The 21,479-nt window shown below is 41.7% G+C and overlaps 1 protein-coding gene across 3 annotated transcripts in view; it reads right to left on the bottom strand.

Annotated features, from left to right (window-relative positions):
* Positions 1 to 21,265, bottom strand: part of prkar1b (protein kinase, cAMP-dependent, regulatory, type I, beta) — a 68,441-nt gene extending 47,176 nt beyond the window's left edge. The window contains exons 1-4 of one of the 3 annotated variants that reach the window (XM_031312429.2): positions 21,007 to 21,265; positions 19,538 to 19,725; positions 5,939 to 6,109; positions 2,204 to 2,295 (exon numbers count right to left, since the gene is read on the bottom strand). In XM_031312429.2, coding sequence (XP_031168289.1) covers positions 2,204 to 2,295; positions 5,939 to 6,109; positions 19,538 to 19,711 — 437 coding nt within the window. In that variant the 5' untranslated portion in view covers positions 19,712 to 19,725; positions 21,007 to 21,265. Of the gene's footprint in view, positions 1 to 2,203; positions 2,296 to 5,938; positions 6,110 to 9,141; positions 9,369 to 11,265; positions 11,405 to 19,537; positions 19,726 to 21,006 lie in introns of those variants that run through there. The other 2 variants (XM_031312431.2, XM_031312430.2) reach the window with 2 other exon arrangements.
* Positions 21,266 to 21,479: the final 214 nt, after the last annotated feature.

Raw genomic sequence — 21,479 nt, 5'->3', positions numbered from 1 at the left:
TAATACTGTATAGTACTAATAGGGTAACAAATCGTGTGGTGTTCAGCTTACATAACTGCTGAGTGACTAATCACACAAGATGGTGCCTTAAAACACAGACAGCTATATAGACAGCCTGTACTTTTTTCACACTTTGTGAATGTTTCAAGCCATTTATCGAACAAAGTAAAAAATATATTTTCCAATGCCAACCAGCAGTCAAGGAAAATAGTCAGACGTTTATGCATGTAACCATCTGTCATCCAGTGATTCATGCATCCCCCTGATGTCAAGCAAAGGCCCAAACCAGGAGCAATAGTCAACTGTCACTACCTTCTCACCCAATGAGACCACATGTGCAAGAACATCTGACAACCCAAACGGCCAGCTTTTTGCAGAACGAGGGAGGAGTGAGAAACAGAAAGGGAGGGAGAGACAGAGAGAGAGGACTGTGCAGTCAGACTCCATCTGCTAATGTGCGTCAGTCCTGGACAGTTCTGGCACATCTAAAGAAGCCAATGTACTTCTTACCAGGACTTCATCAATGCCACAACAGAAGGCATCAACATGCAAAAATGATTACTCTGTAGCTGGGATTGGCTTCATTTTCTGTTTTGTTGCCTGTAGTAACAGGAATCTGCTAAAGTAAATTACCGATATTGTACATCATTTAGGATGAGCTGAAGTCAGATATGCACCTTCTCAGGCAAAGTTTGTGCCGAATTTTACCAATGAGAGCATGTAGCGTACTCTATAGCAACTAAGCCATGTGCAAAGGCCTGCTGGTTGCTGTATGCAGTTTTTCATTAATGCTAGAGGACCACATTGGCCATACATCAATACACTTCTGTCGGTAGGGGCTTCAGGCGCGACAACCACAACATTACCGCAATGTGACCAAGCCACCAGCCAGCCGTCCAGCATCATCAGCAGGGAGTGAAGAGTGAGGAAGAACAGAAGAGAGTGAGTGAGACTGTAAAAGCGACAGAGAGAGAGACGAAGGCATAGCCAACTAACTGCCATGTCACTGTTCAATCTAGCAAATCAGACAGTTTTCACTAGCTAAGAGCCTTCAGGGCTGCTATGACACAACAAGGAATTCCTGTGTGCACAGCATTAATGGATGATGCTAGCTGTGTGTAGCGAGACGGCAAACATGACAGCCAGTCGAATAAATTCTACATCATGCATGGTTTCATGGGCCGACGACGACGCCATTACATAGCTTGGCATGCCAAGAGGCCTTGAGTACATTAAAACCTGATGGTTTATGGTTCACTGCCACATATTTTTGTGGTGTAACTCTAATCTGCCACATCAGCCACCCAAGTACATGGTTTTTCAGACTGTCCGGATCTATCACATGTTGCACTCTGCTCGAGGCTGCTTCAGAAGCACTGACGTGCAATCAGAGGCCTGCGTGCCTGTGCCAAGGAAGCACGGTAAATTGTCAGCTGACGAAAGACTGGAAAGAGTGTGTTTTGGGTTTGGCCCGTGGAGGCTTTAGCCAACAGGAAAGCTCCGGTGTTTTCCTCTCCATGGGGCATGATGGATTCTCCCCGCCAATGAAACACTATTCCGGCTGGCCGACAGGACCGCCAGCCACCTGAGAGCCTTTCCCACAACACCCCCTCCCCTGTCAGAGCCAGACCCAGCCATCACTGGAGATCTGGGACAGATGGAAGGATGGAGCAAGGACGGTTGAAGAGAGGAGGAATGTGAACGAACAATGAATAGGAGCAGATGGTACGGAAAAGGCAGGGATAGAGGGAAATTGGCATCCCTCTCTCTCTCTGATGCAACTATGAAGAATCGTTGATTTCTGAGCAATGTATCTGAGCACCACCACCCATATCTGAATACACAACACGATACTGACATACAGACAGGTTACTATAACAACCAACAACAAAACGCAAAGCAACACACACAGACACATACAGTTGCCCCCTTACCCACCCTTCGCTGCATAACCCTCCTCTTCTGCTACATCTGTCCTTGTTCACCCCTCCATGTCCTCGCAGACTTGAGATGCTCCCAAAGCAGGCAACACTGGCACACAGTGGCCATGAGGGCAATAAACTCTGGAACAATGGCCTGTTCATGATTTTATCAGCTTACACACATTCACTTATATTCCACACACGCATTTGGTTTGCTGGCATCACACTGGATGTTGTGCAAACCTATTAAAGAAGTCAGTGGGGTGACAAACGTTTGGTACCTTCTCTCATTATCGTCCAGGTGAGCAAACAGCACATTCTTGGAGATGGCCTTGGCCAAGGCGGTCATGGTCTTGTAGTCCTTTGGGATAACCTGTGTGTACAAAGCAGTTAAATCAACTACAGTAAAGTAGACTACAACACTATGCAGGTGGACACATGAAACAAACCAGCACAAACACACTGTAAAAGGCCTGACTTCAAAAGCAGACTAAAATGAGTAATTAGAGAGCAGCATATTGGCAAACTCTGAAAGGAATATCCCACACGTGTGTCTGTGTATTTTTGGGAAAGCCCATCTGTTCAGGGATTATACTCAAAATGTCACACAGCCCTTAGAAATTCACAAGAGGCCTGAACTCATTCATAAAACATGCATTTTCATGTCCCAGGTTCTGTGGTGTGTGTGTGTGTGTGTGTGTGTGTGTGTGTGTGTGTGTGTGTGCGTCTGTGTGTGTGTGTGTGTGTGTGTGAATGGCAAAGTCTGTAGCCACAACAAAGCCACATAAGTCTGTATTTATAAAGAGGCATCCTAGAAGAGAACTTAAGCTCATTTTACTGTAGGGTGAAAAAGGCAAAAGTAAGAGAAAGAGAGAAAGAGAAAGAGTGAGAAGACTAAACTAAACCCTTCTTTCTGCAAAATAACTTAAAGAGGGAGAGGATTGTGTACTGCCCATGTGTGCATGTGTTTTGTCTCTGGTGGTGAGGGAGAGAGAGGAGGGGGTAGGCTGTAATTACGTTAAAGCAACAGATGTCTCCACATGAAGACGACCATGCAGCACCGTGCACAACATGCACACAAATACACCACAACCACATCACATATGAAATAAAAAGCACCAAAACTTTATCTATCGGCCGTACACTGGGTTGGCTAGTGGACAGAAAGAGAACGAGGCTGGTCTGGCCTGGAGGTAGAGAAGGACACAGAAACCCAGTGGTAGAAGTAATTCTCATATTCAGATTTTAGGTCAACCACTTTATCATCCTACACAAGAACCAGCCCCAGTACTGTCAGTTAAATGTCAAGGCACTCAGCTTGTTACCAGCTTTTGAATGACTGCCCTTTTTACAGTAAATTGCCAGAGTGATGTTTAGGTATTCTGTTCTAGCCACTTGGGGTAAAAGATGGATTTTTAATGATTTCCCAGCTACGCCTACAAGTAGCCGATCAGATTAGGTTGCTATATTACATGTGTACTCAATAGTAAAAAGTAAAGTTGGCTAGTGACAAGCTAAGTATTTGCCTCCATCTGCAATATGCATATTATTTTTCTACAACAGCATTACACACAGCCTGATGTTAGCTGTGATACATGCTTGGAAATCCCAAAGTTCTTCATTTAATGCCACAAGAATCCAAAGTTAGAGGAAATATCGGACTCGATTCCCATTTTGTTCCCACCTTGTCTAGAGAGTGTCAACACTAGTTCCCATCAATCTGATGCCAGCCCCGCAATTCATTCTGTTAATGTGATCTCCGGGTCGATAGGCCTCACAATTTGTTAAGACCCATGGCGCTTTACAGCATTACTCTTTTAATCAAATGAGCAGGGTTAGCTAATTGATTGTGTTCTGTTTAACAGATGCAAAACTTTCACAGTGGAGTCATAATGGAATTGATGATGTAGGAAGATGTTGGCAGAGTGCATGTGTTTGTGTGTGTGTGTGTGTGTGTGTGTGTGAGGGCGAGGGGCGTGCATGTTACCTCATTTTACATCAATGGCCAGATTAAATGGTCTCTCATACTGAAGCAATAATGTGAGTGAGCACATGAATTAACTTATTTTTCACATGCGGCTGACGTGGCAGTGTGAGTTGCTGCATGTGTGTGTGTGTGTGTGTGTTTGTATGTGTATGTCAGTCCGTGAGATAGTGAGGGATAGTGAAGAAAATGAGGCTGGAGATGGGGGCAGGCACGTTGCCACGACACATAACTGCAGCGTCTGGTAGAGACCTCAGAGCCATAAACACAGATGCATGTGGGTGTGTGCACACACCTGACACACACACACATGCACACACGTACACACATTGCATGCTCCAGTGACCATGCGATTACAGTGTGGTGACGGGGGCTCATGCAGTTTTGTCATTACCCAGCAATTAATGGTGTGTCAAGTTAATTACAAATGAACAAGCATGGCAATGATAAAATGACTAGGCTGTGTATATGTACAGTATATGAGTGTGTGTGTGTGTGTGTGTGTCTGTGTGTGTGTGTGTGTGTGTGTGTGTGTGTGTGTGTGTGTGTGTGTGTGTGTGTGTGTGTGTGTGTGTGTGTGTGTGTGTGTGTGTGTGTGTGTGTGTGTGTGTGCGCGTGTATGCATGTGTGTGTGTGTGTGTGTGTAAGTAAAGGTGAATTATAGTTTCTGGCAACAAGAGAACCTTTTCTAATAGCTCTATTAAAATGTGAAATGGACACATGACAGGTTGCAAGATGACAGATAACTCTAACAGTCGCCTTGCTGTCAAGAATGAGAAAACAATCACTTTACAAAATAAATTATTTGTATTGCCCTTTATCTCTCAACCATATTGTCCGTCATACTCTTTTACAAACTAGAGATGCAAAGTAAATCCAAGCATAAGTAAAACAAAAAAAACATCTTCATTTATTCTCAGATCTTGTGTCAAGCAGTGTACTTATATGCACTAGCTTTCTGCAATAACCTGATTTCTTAAACAACATGTATATGAGGAACCCAGTTTTTATAATCATTGTAGGGGATTAGAAAAACCATTTTTTTCCAGCTAGAGGTCTGCTGGAGAAAGTTGATTTGTTGGCCATGTATCATGTAACCAGGTTTCTAATCAACTTTTTGCATGTACGCATGTGCATGACAAAGAATTAAGATGCAACGCACAGGAAGCAAGATATCTGATTACATGTAGCAATGCATCCTCATATTCAAAATCATTTAATTCAAAAACTGAAACAAAGTAGCCTCCAGAAATCAGTTTCTACAGATTATTTCCTGCATAACCTGATTTTTCCGAGTAACCAGGTTTCTTTGGCATGTAAATGTTCTAAAGGTGCCCTAAATGTGGGGGTTAATCAAACTTTTTGTGGTTTAGGTCAGTTAGAGCAAAGCAAATATGACTGGCATGAATAAAAACAGTCAGCACATCTTTAAATTTCATGATGAAAATGTTAATGATCTGCAAAAACCTGAGTGGAGCCTATCACAGTCAATCTAATATCACAGAGTCGAATCTCAGCATCTGTGCTAGACATCACTTCATCAGCTGACTCACAAACTGTGTATTTTGCTGCAAATAAATTCTGAAGTGTCCAAGTCTGTTCATTAACTGCTGGGTTGCTGCTCCCTTCCCACTTTCACGATGTTTCAATGAATGTGTTTACATTTGTGCTGTTGAGTGGGTGTCAACAGAAGGACTCTCTGTCCAACAAATTAACAATAATCAACCTCGACGTCTGCTTGATGTTTTTGATTATACTAAACTGTATTTTAAATTTCTCATACTGGGGAGGGCTTTGGATAAGCCCCCTGTCACTTATGCACATATTAATTTAGTTTCTTATTGTATTGTTTGTTACTATGATGTATTGGTTGTGCAAAACAAACAGCTTTGAGTGAATCTGTGTTATTGTATATGTATGCATTGTATGCATGTAACAGTTTGTATAAACAAGCATTTGGTATGTACTAGCTGTGTGTGCTGTTGTGTCTGTGCTTGGACGTTTGCATATGCATCCATCTTCCAAAGCTGACCTTGCGTACGTAGCTGACAGCGTCCTCTTCAGTGTAGACCTCGGCGCTGACCCCTCCCCTACGGCGCCGGGCCTTGACAACAGGGTTGGGCGGTGGGGGAGAAACCTCATCATCGTGTGAGTCCGATTGGCTGTTAGATTTCTGTCGTGCCATGATCTGTTTGCATTCTTCCTGTAAAACAAGAGGAGAAACACATTTGTTAGAGGGACAAGCATAGAGAGAGGCACACATCGAGGGAGAGAGAAAAAAGTATAACAAAATGTAAATAATCAGATGGCCTAAGAAAACCGTGCCCAATTCGTAAAAAAGAAAATAGATGCAGCTTCAGGCAAGAGAAGACAAGATCATCTGAGAGCATCTGTTATTCTTTTACTTCACTAACGATCACATGAAGACGGGTTGACGAACCTCTCCGAGCACCCTTTCTAACCACAAGCATCATGTGGATTCCTAACCAGTTCAGACAACATAACAGGTTTGTATAAACACAAACTCAAAGAAAGTACAACGGGCGTGTCCTAGTCCTGAGTGCACGCTGTCTGGACATCTGGCTGCTGTGGCATGAAGTGAAAGGCATCAAATATTAATATCTGCAGGCTTGAAGATGGAGAGAGAAGAAGGCTCAGCCAGGTACTCTCCTCCTCTCCGGAATAATGACATCAAAGAGGAGACAGGGTGCTTCCGGCTGCCTATTGTTTCAACTACTGAACACTCTGCAGGTGATGAATTATTGATAGCACACTTGATTAAGACATTAGCATAAGTACACAACAAAACCACTGTAGGCTTGTTAATGTGTGAAGCTGCTGTAGACAAGGGCAATGGGATACCAGTTTGTGCAAAGGTAGCCAACATCCACTGCTTTGTGTATTTCTACACTAGTGTGCATGAGCAAGCTGGGTTTATAACAACGCTGGGTACATTTTAGTCTCGGTTTTATAACAAGACAAACATTTCTATTTCATTTTCAAATCCACTACATTTGCTTTAGTTTGCAGTAGAAATGTTCAAGATTACCTCATTATTGATGAGTTCAACAATCCACATATTCAAAAATATATTCACCAATTTTTGTTAAGGAGTTCAGGACAGTCTTTCCTAACCCAAGGGACAATAATACTAATATTCTAATGGCTTTATGTCCTCCAGAAAAGCCTCTTATTATCAGTCCTTCCAGAGTTTTTTTGTGATTGTTGCGGGCAAAAATCCTTGATTATGCGGCACGTTTTCTTAAAAATGCGATGGAATATGTGGGATATTTATGCAATTTTATGCGATGAACTTGCGGGAACTTGCAAAAACTGCGGTTTCATCATGGCTTCATCGCGGGGGTTTGCAGCTTTTCGATGATGTTCACGTCACTTCATAACGTCACTTCATAACGTCACTTCATAACGTTCCCATGGCAACAGGGGAAAATGGCTGCTCTTGTGTGAAGTAAACATTTTTCAACTTTCTGCTAAGATATATGTGACTTTTTTGCAACAAAAATGCAGGGATTATGAAATCATGCAAGCCCCGCATATTTTGCGCGGAAATCGGCAATTTATGCGGTGAAAGTGCGGCGTACTTGAAAAAATGCGGCCCCCGCATAAATATGCGGACTTTGGCTGATTATGCATTGAATTATGCGATCGCATAATCGCGTTTTTCTGGAGGGACTGTATTATGGTAAGTGCTTAGTTGAACGACCATAGAATGTTTGATGTTGATGTGATCGACAGAAAATTCATCACCTACTTTTGTATCATTAATCACTTAAGTAATTTTTCATTCTCTAAATTTTGGAGTGCATTGTATAATTCGAGTACCACCATTTTCTATGAAACATAGTGAGGCAACTGTTTTCTCAGTGAACCGGGAGAGGGGAGAAAGAAAAAAAATAACACCCGGAGCACCTGGGATCAGAGATTACTGAGTGCATGAGCAGGGAGCAGAAATTGCTGCTGCTTCCTGCCTATCTGCCTATATACTGACAGGAAGGGAAAGACAGAGACAGAGAGGAAGAGAGAGAGAGAGACAACCTGTGACAGAGCGATCACAAAGATGATAGAGACACAGAGAACCAGAGTGAGAGGTGGAGAGACAAGGTGACGGTGAGGAGGCTGTCATATTACCCGAAAACTGAGACAAAACGAAATTGTCAAATCCAGACCTCACGACTCTGCAAATTCTTTCTCAACTATCTCTTTTGATCATCCCAGCAGCATAATGTAATGGGGACGGTAACAGGGGTGGTGATGGCGCAGTGGATATGATACATGCCTTTGGTGTGGGAGATCTGGGTTCAATTCCCACTACAATACAATCAACCCATGTGTCCCTGAGCAAGACACTTAACCCATAGTTGCTCCAGAGGCGTGCAACCTCAGATATATACAATTGTAAGTCACTTTGGATAAAAGCATCAGCTAAATGACATGTAATGTAATAGTAATACAACAATGCTATAATGATGACAGAACAGCAGCCAGTTAGACACTTCAACTTGCACTTTCATTCATTCTGTGAGTTGGTATCCTTTATCTAATGATCTTTATGTCACAGACTATCTCTCTTAATTCCACTCCATTCTCTGTTTGACTTTGTGTCTCTCCTGCTCCTAGGGTTTGCTCACTGTCTGTGTAAAATGCAGACCCCCCCCCCCCCCACACACACACACACACACACACACACACACACACACACACACACACATACATACACAAACTTCTTGCTTACGCAGAGTCACTGCTTGAGGGAACACAGCCAGCAGGAGGAGAAGAGAGGAGGTAGAGCCAGAGAGCAGCATCAAAACAGGCACACACACAATCTCACAAACACATGCACAGGCAGACTGCAGGGTGAGAGGAGAGCTCACATGCTCCAGCTTAATCAAGTTGGAAAGGTCTGCAATCAGGTAACACACTACACCCTCTAAACACAGCAAAGGCAAAGCCAAAACAAACATAACGCTTCCCTTTCTTTCAAGCGCTGCAAATACATACATCTCACTCAAGAAAAAAACTACAAGTCAGAATCACTATTAACACACACACTCACTCAAACGAGGTAGTACCAAGCATCTTTACCTTGCAACAAAACTTCACATGCTTCGACAACAAACACAGTGTCGTATACTACTTGCTCCTGCCTGTATGAGACCATACAGGTTAGCTCCAGGAGGCTAACTACAGGCTAAATTTGTTAGCAGAGGTATTTACCATGGCATGGAGGGCCCCTGGCCAGGTGTGCTGTATGTCCCTCAGCCTGTCAGACGCACCAGGCATCAAGTCAAAGTGTGAGTGTGTCAAAGTGTGCATGGGAATCAACACACGTTGATCCCCATCTCATACACACCTGACACACATGCCACACCACAGTAGCAGCATCTTGCCATACTAGCACAGCAACCGCTGTGTGTATGTGTATGTGTTGTGTTGTGTTGTGTTGTGTTGTGTGGTGTGTGTGTGTGTGTGTGTGTGTGTGTGTGTGTGTGTGTGTGTGTGTGTGTGTGTGTGTGTGTGTGTGTGTGTGTGTGCGAGCACGCTCAGCTTTGAGGGTGTGTGTGTGCGAGTAATCAGAGAATCCAAGTTTGTGTGTGAGAGAGAGTGAGAGAGCACGAGTGGCAAAATGTCTGCAATCCCAACGACACCACAGCTGAAGAACAAGACTACTGATGAAAACACTGATCACAGCAAAAAGCCCGTCTTTTCATTGCTCCTGCGCAACTCTCTGTCTCTGCTTTCCAGCCCTCACTCTCCCTCTCTCTCCCTCTCTCGTGCGCACACAGTCACAATCAGGTGGCGCACTAAGCGGGCTCCTCTTGCTTCCCCCCTGTCACTATGACAACTGGGCACTGTGAGCATCTGAATAGTTGGCGGTAAGTTGGAGCAGGAAGCAACGGTGGCTCACACCTTCATTCACACACGCACAGAACACACCAGTTCTGATGCCTGTTGACAGATCTCTGTCTCTCGCATCTACAGTGATTCAGTTCACAGAAGGGAAAATGTCACCCCCCACCCCCCCATCCCCTCCACCCCAGCCCGCCCCTCAACGCGGACTTCTGTTATAATCAAATGGAGTCTTGTGTGTGGCTCTATGACTCCAAACATTCCCAAAGGGATACATCAATACATCATCGTCCCATACATTCCCAGTGTGTGCCAGACACTGTTCTGTACCAAGCAGTGTCTTCCTCACTCCTTACTGATTTCTAGCCCCACCCACACGCTTTCCTCTTAGGTCAGAGGGTCAGGCATCAAGTGAGGACTTTGTGTCTGGCTCCAACAAGTCCTCATACTGTTCTGGCCCCAATGCTCAACCACAGAAAACATGTGCAGCAGACTTTCGATGTCTCATACATGTAAACGCATCTACAGAGCTTCATTAGTCCAAGGTGAGCTGAGAACAGCTGCAATGTGTCTTTAGCAGCAGCAGAGGTAAACTTTTTCTTGCTTTAGCTCTTCTGTAACAACACACAGGCTCGGCAGTTTGAGGCAATGCCATTTATCATTTCCAGGGCTATGCACAGTACCTAAGCAACACACATCTGCAGTTGTTTTTTTGCAACCATTTTACCTTGTTGCAATCGTATCTCAATCTGAGGTAGTGCAATTTTGTTTTTCTATTTCAAACATTTAATATCTTTCCAAAAGCACAGTGCACATATTTTAATACCCTGCCATTTATTTTATTTATTTACCAATATACTGTATTTTCCATTCTATTGTGTCTACAGTGATATAAGCCTATGTCAGACTCTCTCCTCCACTCTCCCTCCTTTTCTCCTCTGCTCTCCATGCGTCATCATCGACGGCTGGGTGCCAGAGAGAGAGAGAGGACAGGAGAGGAGGGAGAGGAGACAGAGGACACAGACGTAAGCAGGACACAGAAGCTCTGTAAAAAGTGGACTTTCCATTAGAAACACAGTAACTGTGGGTCAGAGATATACAAAAGAATGGAGACACAGACAAAAGATGACACATGCAATCCCAGCCGCACTCTCTCAATCAAAAGTCACTGTTATTAAACCATTATCAATTCAAATTTTAACTCACTGATGGATGATGAGTCATATTAAAATGGCCACTCCTGTTTTGTTCATTCCCTGAACCAATTTGCACCAATACGATATGAACAAAAGTTATGACTAACTCTCATCCTAATAGCTATGACTAACCAATATTAATCAGCCCAACCACCCATCATGCTCAGCGCAAAAGCATTGAACCCATCAGAGAGGCTCAGTAGGCTCGCAGCACAAATACATCAAAATATCTATTCTTCCATGAAGTTAATTTCTGATATTAGTTAGAAAAAAGGAAGCATTCATAAGCGGTTACCTTAGGTTGCCCTAATCCGGTGACAGAGACAATTTCTCTCTCCACTGTCAGAGCTGAAAGCATGCGAGTGAACCAAAAACAACAATGTACCGCACAAACACACACACACACACACACACACACACACACACAAACACACACACACACACACACACACACACACACACACAGATACACACACACACACACACACACACACACAGGTAATGAAGCATGGAGAGCTGATCCACCAGCAGAGCTAACAGTCTACTCATCACTCTGTTCCACACCATTACAGCACCACAATGGACAGAAAGTTTGCTGCTGTATTAGGACTGTGTGTGTGTGTGTGTGTGTGTGTGTGTGTGTGTGTGTGTGTGTGTGTGTGTGTGTGTGTGTGTGTGTGTGTGTGTGTGTGTGTGTGTGTGTGTGTGCAGAGCTTATCTCCTGGCTATGAAATGATGTTCACTCTCTATGGTTGCAACACACACACACTCATATCCTAATGGTAACTCTCCATTTATGACATTCTTTTTTTTTTACTCAACCCTCAAACCTGCTAAAAACTTAACCAGTGTAAAACTTACACTCCAACCAAGTCTTAATTCTAAAATAAACTTCTGGGGACCAGCCTTTCCATCCCAAGTAATCGTGAGTAAACTGTTGTTATACTATGACAGCCAAGACTCATAGCATGAGCAAGACTCATACCCTGCTCCTTACATCACAAGTACAGTTTTCTCACGCTTGCAGGATGTTAGTGGGAGTTCTTTCGCTGTTGTTCAGTGCTTTGAGTAATTTCAACCAACCTATAAGATACGTTTCACATCTATCAAGACTGCATCATGCATCCTATAAATCAGAATTGAAAAGGGAATTATTTAGAGCTGAAACTCTGTTGATGCATCATCAATGCATAGTAAATGGACAGAAAATTAATCTGCAACACTTTCGCTAATCAATGAACCTTTTAAGTACATTTTTACAAAAACTAGCTTCTCAAATGTGAATATTTGCTAGTTTCCTATGAATTATTCTGAATAATTAAACACAATATCTTTGGATTTTTGACTGTTGGTTTGACAAAACAACCCATTTGAATATGTCAGCTTAGGCTTTGGGGAATTGTAATGGACATTTTTCACTTTTTTCTGACATTTTAAAGGAAATACTGATAACCGATTTATCAAGAAAAGAATTCTCTGATTAATCAATAATGGAAATGATTGTTAATTGCAGCCCTAGAATTTGTATGCAATCTGCTGGTAATGCCAAATGATTCTACCTGCTTTACCAATACTATGCCTGGGTATAACATTAGTGAACTGCTCAGGCAAACATCCTTTACACAGCTTCATTCCTGTGTAGTTTCTGTAGGTATCTCTTTAACCAGTGCCTGAATTGGACCAAAAAAGGTGCCAGTACCCTAACTCAGCAGTTGCATGGCATGGTCATTGCATGTGTCTTGGAAATATTTATATTCACAAGTATATCTTGTAGGGGTGACTCCGAATAGTTGACTATTCGATGATTCAATCTAAGGAGCCTGATTTGACTGCCAATCTCGAATCGTCACTTCTCTGTCCCAGGGCTTTACATCTTAGTGCTGTAGTACACCTGAAACATTTTCTCTTTCTCTCACACCAACCACAGGTTAGTTAGGGAGGAAGGAGGCATGCAATGGGCAGATGAGAGAGGACAAAGAAGGACCACCAGGGAAACAGGGGCTGGGGGTCCGATTTACCTGTAGGGGCCCCAGGGTTGGCTGGGGAGGAGGTTTAGGCCCGGGTCACTGCTTGCCCCCTAGGCTGATTTGACAGAATACCCCACTCCCAGCATGGTGGTGATGAGTGAACACAGAGGCTGAAACTAATTACACTGTGCTACAAACTTTTGTATGGGACATACCGTTTGTGATGATAAACTGAATATTCTAGACCTGTGCTGCTAATATGCTGTTTGCACACATCTCTGGCACACACATATGTAGACTGATCTAAATAGTTAAAGAGCAAAACAAGACGAAGACTGAAACAACATAAAACAAACATAGAATATAGGGGAGATAATCCAAAGCTACACCTAATTCTAATGCTCTCAGCAGACTCAACAAACAACCAAACCCTCCTGACAAATTGTCAATCAGAGGCCTTTGAAGAAACTGGCGGATTTGTTATGATAGGTTCTGGTGACAGCTCAATGGCTGGCAGCACAGAAAGGCTTCTCATCTTACAGGGGATGGCGAGACAGTGGCTGATTGACTGATCGACTGACAGACAGTGAGTGAGGAACTCTCTCATAATGCAATGTGATAGGATCTTTCAAACAGAGCTGATGCAGTACGGTAAAAATTAGTTTTACTCGACACGCATTATGATGCTGAGGGACGCTAGGCACCAATATATAATCAATGCAACACTGGCCTACATTCAGTAGAGATGTAGAGACACAAAGAAAGAGGTCTAACTTTCTTGATGCTGTTATGTTATATTTTAAAACAAAAAACTGGGGACAAAATTAAGGTTAAAGGGGTGTAGAAATGCTTTAATTTAAATACCACTTTTCCTAAGGTAGTTACAAAGTGCTTAGGCAGTCATGTCATGTAATAAAACCAAAGTAATAAAGTAAATAAGTACAATAAATACAATATTGGAGCTGAAAAAATAAGAATAAAAATAATTAATTAAAGTAATTAATTATTTTTATTCTTATTTTTTCAAACAGAAAATAAATTTAAAAACAATTTTGATAATTGATTAATCGTTTAAGTACTTTTATTGTGTGATGGTAAACTAAATATCTTCTATTTTTCTATAAAGAAATTTTAGTTTTTTAGTTGCAAACTACAAATATACAGTATATCGCATGTCAATGAGAGTAGAGCTTTTAGTTTGTAGCTAATTCATTTCAAACCTTGCACAATACAATCTCTTTTAAATGTATTCTAAAGGCAATGAATGGATGCTGAAATGGGAATGTGTTTTATTTAATTCCAATTTTGGATGGAGAAATGGAGGTATAGAGCAATTTTGAGTGAGACGGTTAACAAAGAAAATGCGTGAAAAGAGCAAGAAGAAACAAAATATAGAAAAGACGGGATACTAGTGGGTGAGACAAAACTTAAATGGATATGGCTGCTGATGAAAGAGAGGGGAATGAAAAAATAAGAGGCCGAGAGGATTAAGGGAGAAATTGTAAAAAGCCAGGAGTGAAGCATGAGACACAAACTTATGACAGCCCTGTGAGTGTAAGGAACACAGTGGGCATTGTGCCAACCTTAACACAACATAACACAACCACAAACAGATACACATACAGAGAAAGGCAGAAACTGTTTAGCAACTGCTCCTCTGCAAGGGCCTTGTAAAAAACAAGATAGAAAGGGGTTTTACTAAACCTGTTCACTTTATTAATGGGGAACAGCACCCCAAAAGATGACAAAGCAACATTTTCAATGGGTCCTTAGTTTAGATTTGAAATTACAGAAAAGTGCCAAGGTATGTAGTCACACAATTTGGTGCTTAGACTCATATCCAAGCACCACACACACACAGATGGAGTTGAGGAGTGCCGGCTGCCATGCGCTGAACATTAGATGCCAGTGCAGGTGGTATTTTCATGATCAAGTGTTGATGGAGAAAGAGAGAGACGCATCTTACGTCATCAGATGTGTTTTTACGGAAAGTAATAGAAAGAGGAGAACGTCTTCTGTGGAAATAAAGTGCTACAAAAGGACCAGGAATCTTTGCAAGTTGATTCTTATAAATGACGGTGGTCCTAGGATGCCAGAAAATATTGTTAAGCCTAATGAGGATGCAATGAGCCTAATTCAATAAAACATCTGCGTGGCAGCTGCTAACTTGATATACTGAGTGACATATCCACACTCACACATTCAGTCCTGGCACTTGTAGCTGGTGCTGCCTGTTGGACAGATCCGTAATGATACGTAATGAAATCCATTCTCTAATAATCACTGTTTCAATATCTCTGCTGTTCATGGGAGAGCACAACGAGCTTTTGTATTAATAAGAAACAAACTTACTGCGTATTCTACTGTAAATGTAGTGTGACTCTACAGTAAATACTAGTGAGAAACACACTAACAAATAGAAGACGTTGGTTAAGAGATGTCAGATTACTTTCAAAACTCTGCTAAGGTGTCCCATAAAATGTCTTTTTACACTATAGTGTGCCAAAAATTAAGGTTCACTACTCACTGAGATGAAAATTCCACACTGAGCTGAGCTGATAGAGGTGGGGAGATGAGAACACCCATCTGAAGCTACTGTTTTAAGGATCAAAGGCATCATTACTATGCATTAATAGGCAGGATGAAAAGGAGTGAGACGCCTGTTATTTTCCCATTCATAATGTCAGCTGAGTACCAAACACATCTTATTATGTCAAAACAAAAGTTAAAAACAAACTAGTCAGACTAATGATTGTATGCGCTCAAGTTTGTGGGTGTGCGTTAGTGTTTAAAAGAGAGACACCAAATAGAAACCAAGATAGAAAAAAACTCAGAAAGAAAGAAAGAAAGGGAAGTATGTATGCGGAGGAAGACAGGAACAAAACATAACATCAAAGAACAAAACTGTGAGAGCAGACGATGGAGAAACCGAGACAAGAGAAAAAAGATTTTCAAGATAAGCTTGTGAATGCCGTATGAAATGGATCCTGTGTAGATATGAGGTTAGGTTAGGTCTGGCAAAGGGGGAGAAAGAATACCACGGTGATCTAATTGGCATACAAAAAAAACTCCAACACATAAAAGGAGAGATGGAATTAACTTTGTAAATAAAGGGGCTCATTCAACACATGACTACAGTCTAACTATCCTCTACTGTTGCCTAGGTTACCGCCTCTAGTGGGCGTCGAGTGCTGACGAAAATGGCTGAGAGTGAAGAAAGAGAAACAAAGACAAACATAGACGGTGACGTGCAGGTAAAAATGTGATGACAAAGTGCAAAAGCTTCAGAAACAAGACCTGACACCTTGATTCAACAAAATTCTTAAAGTTCCATATGTTTTGCATTTAAAAATGGTCTTCCACTACTGGAACACTGATAAAGATTAACAACAATACAAGATAATGAAATCCAGAATAAATGGACATAAATGGACCAAATATTGTCCTCAAAGTTACCCTGCGCAGGGGGAAAGGAGCACTATAAGCCTCTTAAATAACTGGGACACCACAAAAACAAACATGGCCTTTTCCAATTCCACAAATGACTGATCTAGCCCCAGATTTAAAAGCCCAGATTTAAAAGGCTTGACTGGAATAGTGTTGGGCAACTGTGTACCCTAGAGGGCTAAAAGACTGCAGTTTTTTTTTATTCTAACAACTTGTATACACCAGGTGATTTCATTTCAAGCCCTGTTCCTTACTACCCTAAGATATGCTTTTTAAGCATCAATGATAACATATGATGATAGTGTCATTATGTGCATGTGCAAACACATTCTAAGTTTAAGATTACAGCCTCACGGTGTGAATCAAGTGTCTTTTTTTGGCAGTCAAAGATTATTGGGGAACTGCACTAGTGTCAGATGTGTCCTCCATTTGAGTCCTCTTGATACTGGGGCACTTTTTCTTGAAGCAAAACTCCAAATCTCATTTCCTCTGGGAAATCAAAATAATATTTCCTGTCATGTAAACAGAAATATTAGGTGGAGCTGTTAGTTTTGCAATCATGTAAGCAGTCAGACTACTGCTTTTTAAATGACAGTATTTGATGTTTGCGGCATCAGTCACACGCAAAGGGGGAGATTGAGGAGTGAAAACAAAAATTAGAATAGAAAAAACAACTCTGAGGACACTATAATCAGAGCCTACAGGGTGATTCCGAGGTGGAGATGGGGCTGAGTAAATGCTATATGTAAGCAACAGCAGTAGAGATAGTGTGATGAAAAGTATAGCTGCGGTCGCACAGGCAGCAAGATTGAGCAGAGCATGACATACATTACATTATTGCACAGGGTGTGAAAGATATGTACTGCAGTGAGTGGAGCATGTCACATGCAATAATGTTTCCCACCTAGCAATGTATTATCTTTCACCAGCCACTTGTACACATTGCAATGTTGCCTCTGGACACCAAAGCCCAGTTTCAGGAAAATAAAGGCCCATGTGTACTATAGCCTATTTATCTATGCTAGCTAGTTAGATAATGTAAGAAATATAAAATGATCTTCCTCTCTCTTATATTTCCTTCTCAAAGAACTTGTAAATGACTAACTATTTTTCATACAACCTGCTCTGCATATGTTAAACATAAAGGGGTTTTGATGACAACAGAAAAGCTTTGATGCTCATTTGTTGTTGAGCTAGAAAACACTGTGTGCAAGCGTGCGGTCATTTTACAGCATGAATCACTTGCAACTTGCTACTGTATGCTTCTGTTGAGCTCCATCACATCTATTAGTATTCATGCTGCTTCTCTGACTATGCAGCATTACAGTCCCCATAACAGCAGCAGAAGCTCCACTATCAATGCTGTTTCCTTGGCCACAGAGCTCTGCGAGGATCACTGCTCCAGATTCTTACAGCAGACAGATGCAAACACATAAACAAGTCTGTAGGACATATTAAAGAGAACAGTCTGGCCTTCATCCTGAACTTTTTGTTGGTTCTGTCCTAAAAACCTAGACTTAATATGTTCTAGGCGCAGATTGTTGTAAATAAGAGTTTGATTGGTCTGTATAGATAAATAAATACCAGGACAATACATTAATAAATATAATTCACTAAACATCATTACTTGTATAACATGATGAAGGCTTTGATTTTTCATAAAAAACAAAATTGTGGGAAATATCACTTGTTAGACTTTTTTTTTTTAAATCAGATGACTCTCACATGGTAGCACAGACGCACACATCCCAGCAGCCAGGATGGAGACCGTCCTCCAGGCATCGGGATGCTGAACTTCAGCCCTGCTATATCTGATGGTGCTTCACAATCACTTCTCTTGTTGGAGACTACTTTCTAAAGCCTAAACTCTCCTCAGGGCAACATCGACAGCCTACAGCTCCCTCTCATACACCTTTATGACCTATTTGTAGCAGGAGAGAATGAGTAGCCCATTGTTTAAACAAATCAAAATCATATGATCAAACCCATCTGTGTTTCTGCCTGATCAAAGACAAGCGTTGGGAAAGAACATCCACTGAGGCTAAACTTTGGGAAACCCTATTTTGGAGAAAACTTAACTTGCATATTGGGCACAATAACAATTGACATATATACATATGTATATCCTGCGATCCCTTATAAAAAAGCTTAAAAAACTGATAGTATTAGCCTTCTTATAACTTTAAATCAGCAGTATGGTGTGCCTGCTAGTAGATTGAAAGTTATTTCACTCAAAAATCACCTAATAAATATAGCAGGAGTCAGTGAAGCAACTTTCATGTAAAAAGCATCTTGCCACTGTAGAGGTGCCAGTCAGAGCCAACACATCTGCTTAAAAGAGACAGACACAAACACACATTGTTTGTCAGCCACACTGAATGTGCTACAGAGGTTGCCCTGTTTAACCTGTTTTCTAGTTATGATATTTCTTTTCCCTCTTCTTGCAAAAGCCTACTCTAATCTCTGTAGCTATTATTAAATGAATGTGTCACCTCTTGTGTCTCTCTGCTCATAGACAGACAGGCCGATACAAACAGTTTGTTCCCTGAGCCTGCAAACAGGACACTGGCCTTTTATGGGTGCTCCTCTCACATTCCCTAATGGATTCTCCTATTATAGGATGAAAAGTGAAAGCTCTTTCATAACAGTTTGAGCACAGTCTGTTATTTTAACACAGTAACTAACTGGGATGTTCTCTGTCTGCTCATATGTGATGGTCGGTTGAAGATATACAATGTAACAAACAAATAAAACAGCGTTTGTGCACAATGCACAGTACACATGAAATACCAGCACACTTGATGAGGTGTGTATTTTTACACATGCAAGTATCCACAACACTAAAACAGCATTAAAGCGTGTAACTGAGCCTGTAATAACCACTCATGTCATTTATAGACTATTTTAGTTACATAGGCTGTATTGTGATACATGGTGAGAAAATATTGATATCAGAGAAATCAGACAATAAATCCCTACTTGGTAACTGGCACACACTGCAATGAACATTCATGTCATATATTGTATTTAGGTTTAAAGTACATTATAATTACCAACTTCAAGCTCAGCACACACAAGATTTCAGGCAACACGGAGCCCCCACATAACAGAGACTAAGAAATCTAAATCATACAAAACTTTGTTATCACCAACCTTCTCCAGCTTTTCAAAATGCTCCCGCAGGAACTTCATAGGACGCTCAGGCTTAGCGATGCAGAGGTTCACAATGCACTCTTTGAGGATCTGCTGGATGTTATGCTTCTGCACAAATATTTCACAGCCCTTCAAACTCTCGTCTTCTTCCAGAGTGGAGGAGGAGGTGGCCATCTTATCTTTTATCTCTGTGGCAGTGGGAGAAAACAGGGTGGACCATGAGAGGAGGGGAGGGAAAGCAGAATAGAGAAGGGGGTAGAACAGGGGCAAAGGAGGGGGGAAATGCAGCGCATACAGTATGATAAGAGGAAAGTAGGATAGAGAATGGAGGAGCAATGAATTGTAGAAAGGAGGTGAGTGGACATTTCACACCCTGTTGCTTATGGTTCCTGTCGAAGAACCACCTCATGACATGAACTGCAAGACATGACAGTGAATGATGATTGATGCAATTGTATGTTACCTTTCTTAGTTGAAGAAGATGGCTCATTTTGTAAATACCAATAAAAAACATGGTACTGCAGTTACAGGGTTGGGCGAAATGACAATATACACTATAAAGCAATATAAATTGGTCAACTGGGAGTTTGCTATTTGGTTTATACCATAGCAGCTATCCATTTAACATAGACTATGTGGGTGTATTAGACTAGTGTGGCCAATGCTGCATATAAATGACCAGTTCTGCTTTAAGATCTTATTTGGTCAACATGTGATTAGTAAAATTGTAACCCCTGGGCAAATGTGCATGCCTTTTACCTGTGTTTGATTGTGGGCATGTGACAGAAGGAGCCCAAAAAAGAGGGTTATGGTTAATTGCCTCTAAATGACATGAACAGTATATAAGGCATTTAAGTGGGGTATACACACCTCATGCACAATAGATGTATTACTATGCATGACCATTTTTTTGTTTGAAGATGACTGAACATGAACGTTTTGGAAACTGGCTTAAACGGATATGTTACTTGTGAAAGTAAACACTTCAGCAGGCGGATGCAAAGCCAATTATATAATGACAACAGCTACAATTATGTCAGACTACAGTTATGTCAAATAACATAGCAGCATGTCTCATAGCAAGACAGGAAGCTGAACAGGTGTAGCTAACAGTTAACTCCCCCGTATCACTTCCTCGTATGGAAATCACGTCTACGATGTTTTCCTTTTTTAAATGCATGATAAATGCCTTTAGGGCATGACATCTACCAAGTTTTCCTCACAGCAAACAACAAAACAGTGCCACATATAACAATATTGCCATGCATACTGTGAATCTAGTGATGAATGAGCACCTGTTTAGTTGCATCCAATAGACAGCTAGCCCTGCTAGCTCTGCTAACCTTATAATGACAACCAAACCACAACGAAGGGGGATTTACTGCGATGTAAACGCTGTGAAGGGCTTGATCCTAACCGATGTGTTCATAAAAACACGGTCTAGTCGGTGCTCTCGCTGCTGTCCCTACCGTTCTTTCTGGAGGATGCTCAGTGAGAAAACACTTCGCTGATGATGGGAGATTGGTGAGGTACCGTTGGTTAGCCGAGATGCTGGTGGTGGTGCTGCTGCTCTCTCTCTCTCTCTCTCTCTCTGCCTCTCTGATACCTCGGCTCGCTCTGCGTCAGTCCCGATGACGTCAATCTGTCATCCTCTCGACCGCAGCGGTACTCTCTCGAGGCCACGCGCCAGTGCATTTGCAGGTTAAACATATTTAAAGGAAACATCCACCTTGAAAAGGGATTGGGGTGTATTTCAGTAACACTGAACAGGGTTTATCTATAAATATGAAGACAGACTATATGCGTACGCTATTTAGGCCTAGAGAGAAACCCTGAAAGTAGCCTAACATCTGTGATGCAGGGCCAGCCGACCCACCCACCCTCTCTTCCCTCTCACAAAATTCTTACCAGACTCCATAAAGGAAACTGGCTAAAATTGTGT

The sequence above is a fragment of the Sander lucioperca genome, chromosome 21, assembly GCF_008315115.2.
Source record: "Sander lucioperca isolate FBNREF2018 chromosome 21, SLUC_FBN_1.2, whole genome shotgun sequence".
NCBI lineage: Eukaryota > Metazoa > Chordata > Actinopteri > Perciformes > Percidae > Sander > Sander lucioperca.
Note: the sequence above shows the minus strand (reverse complement) of the source record. Positions and strands in the feature narration are given on the sequence as shown.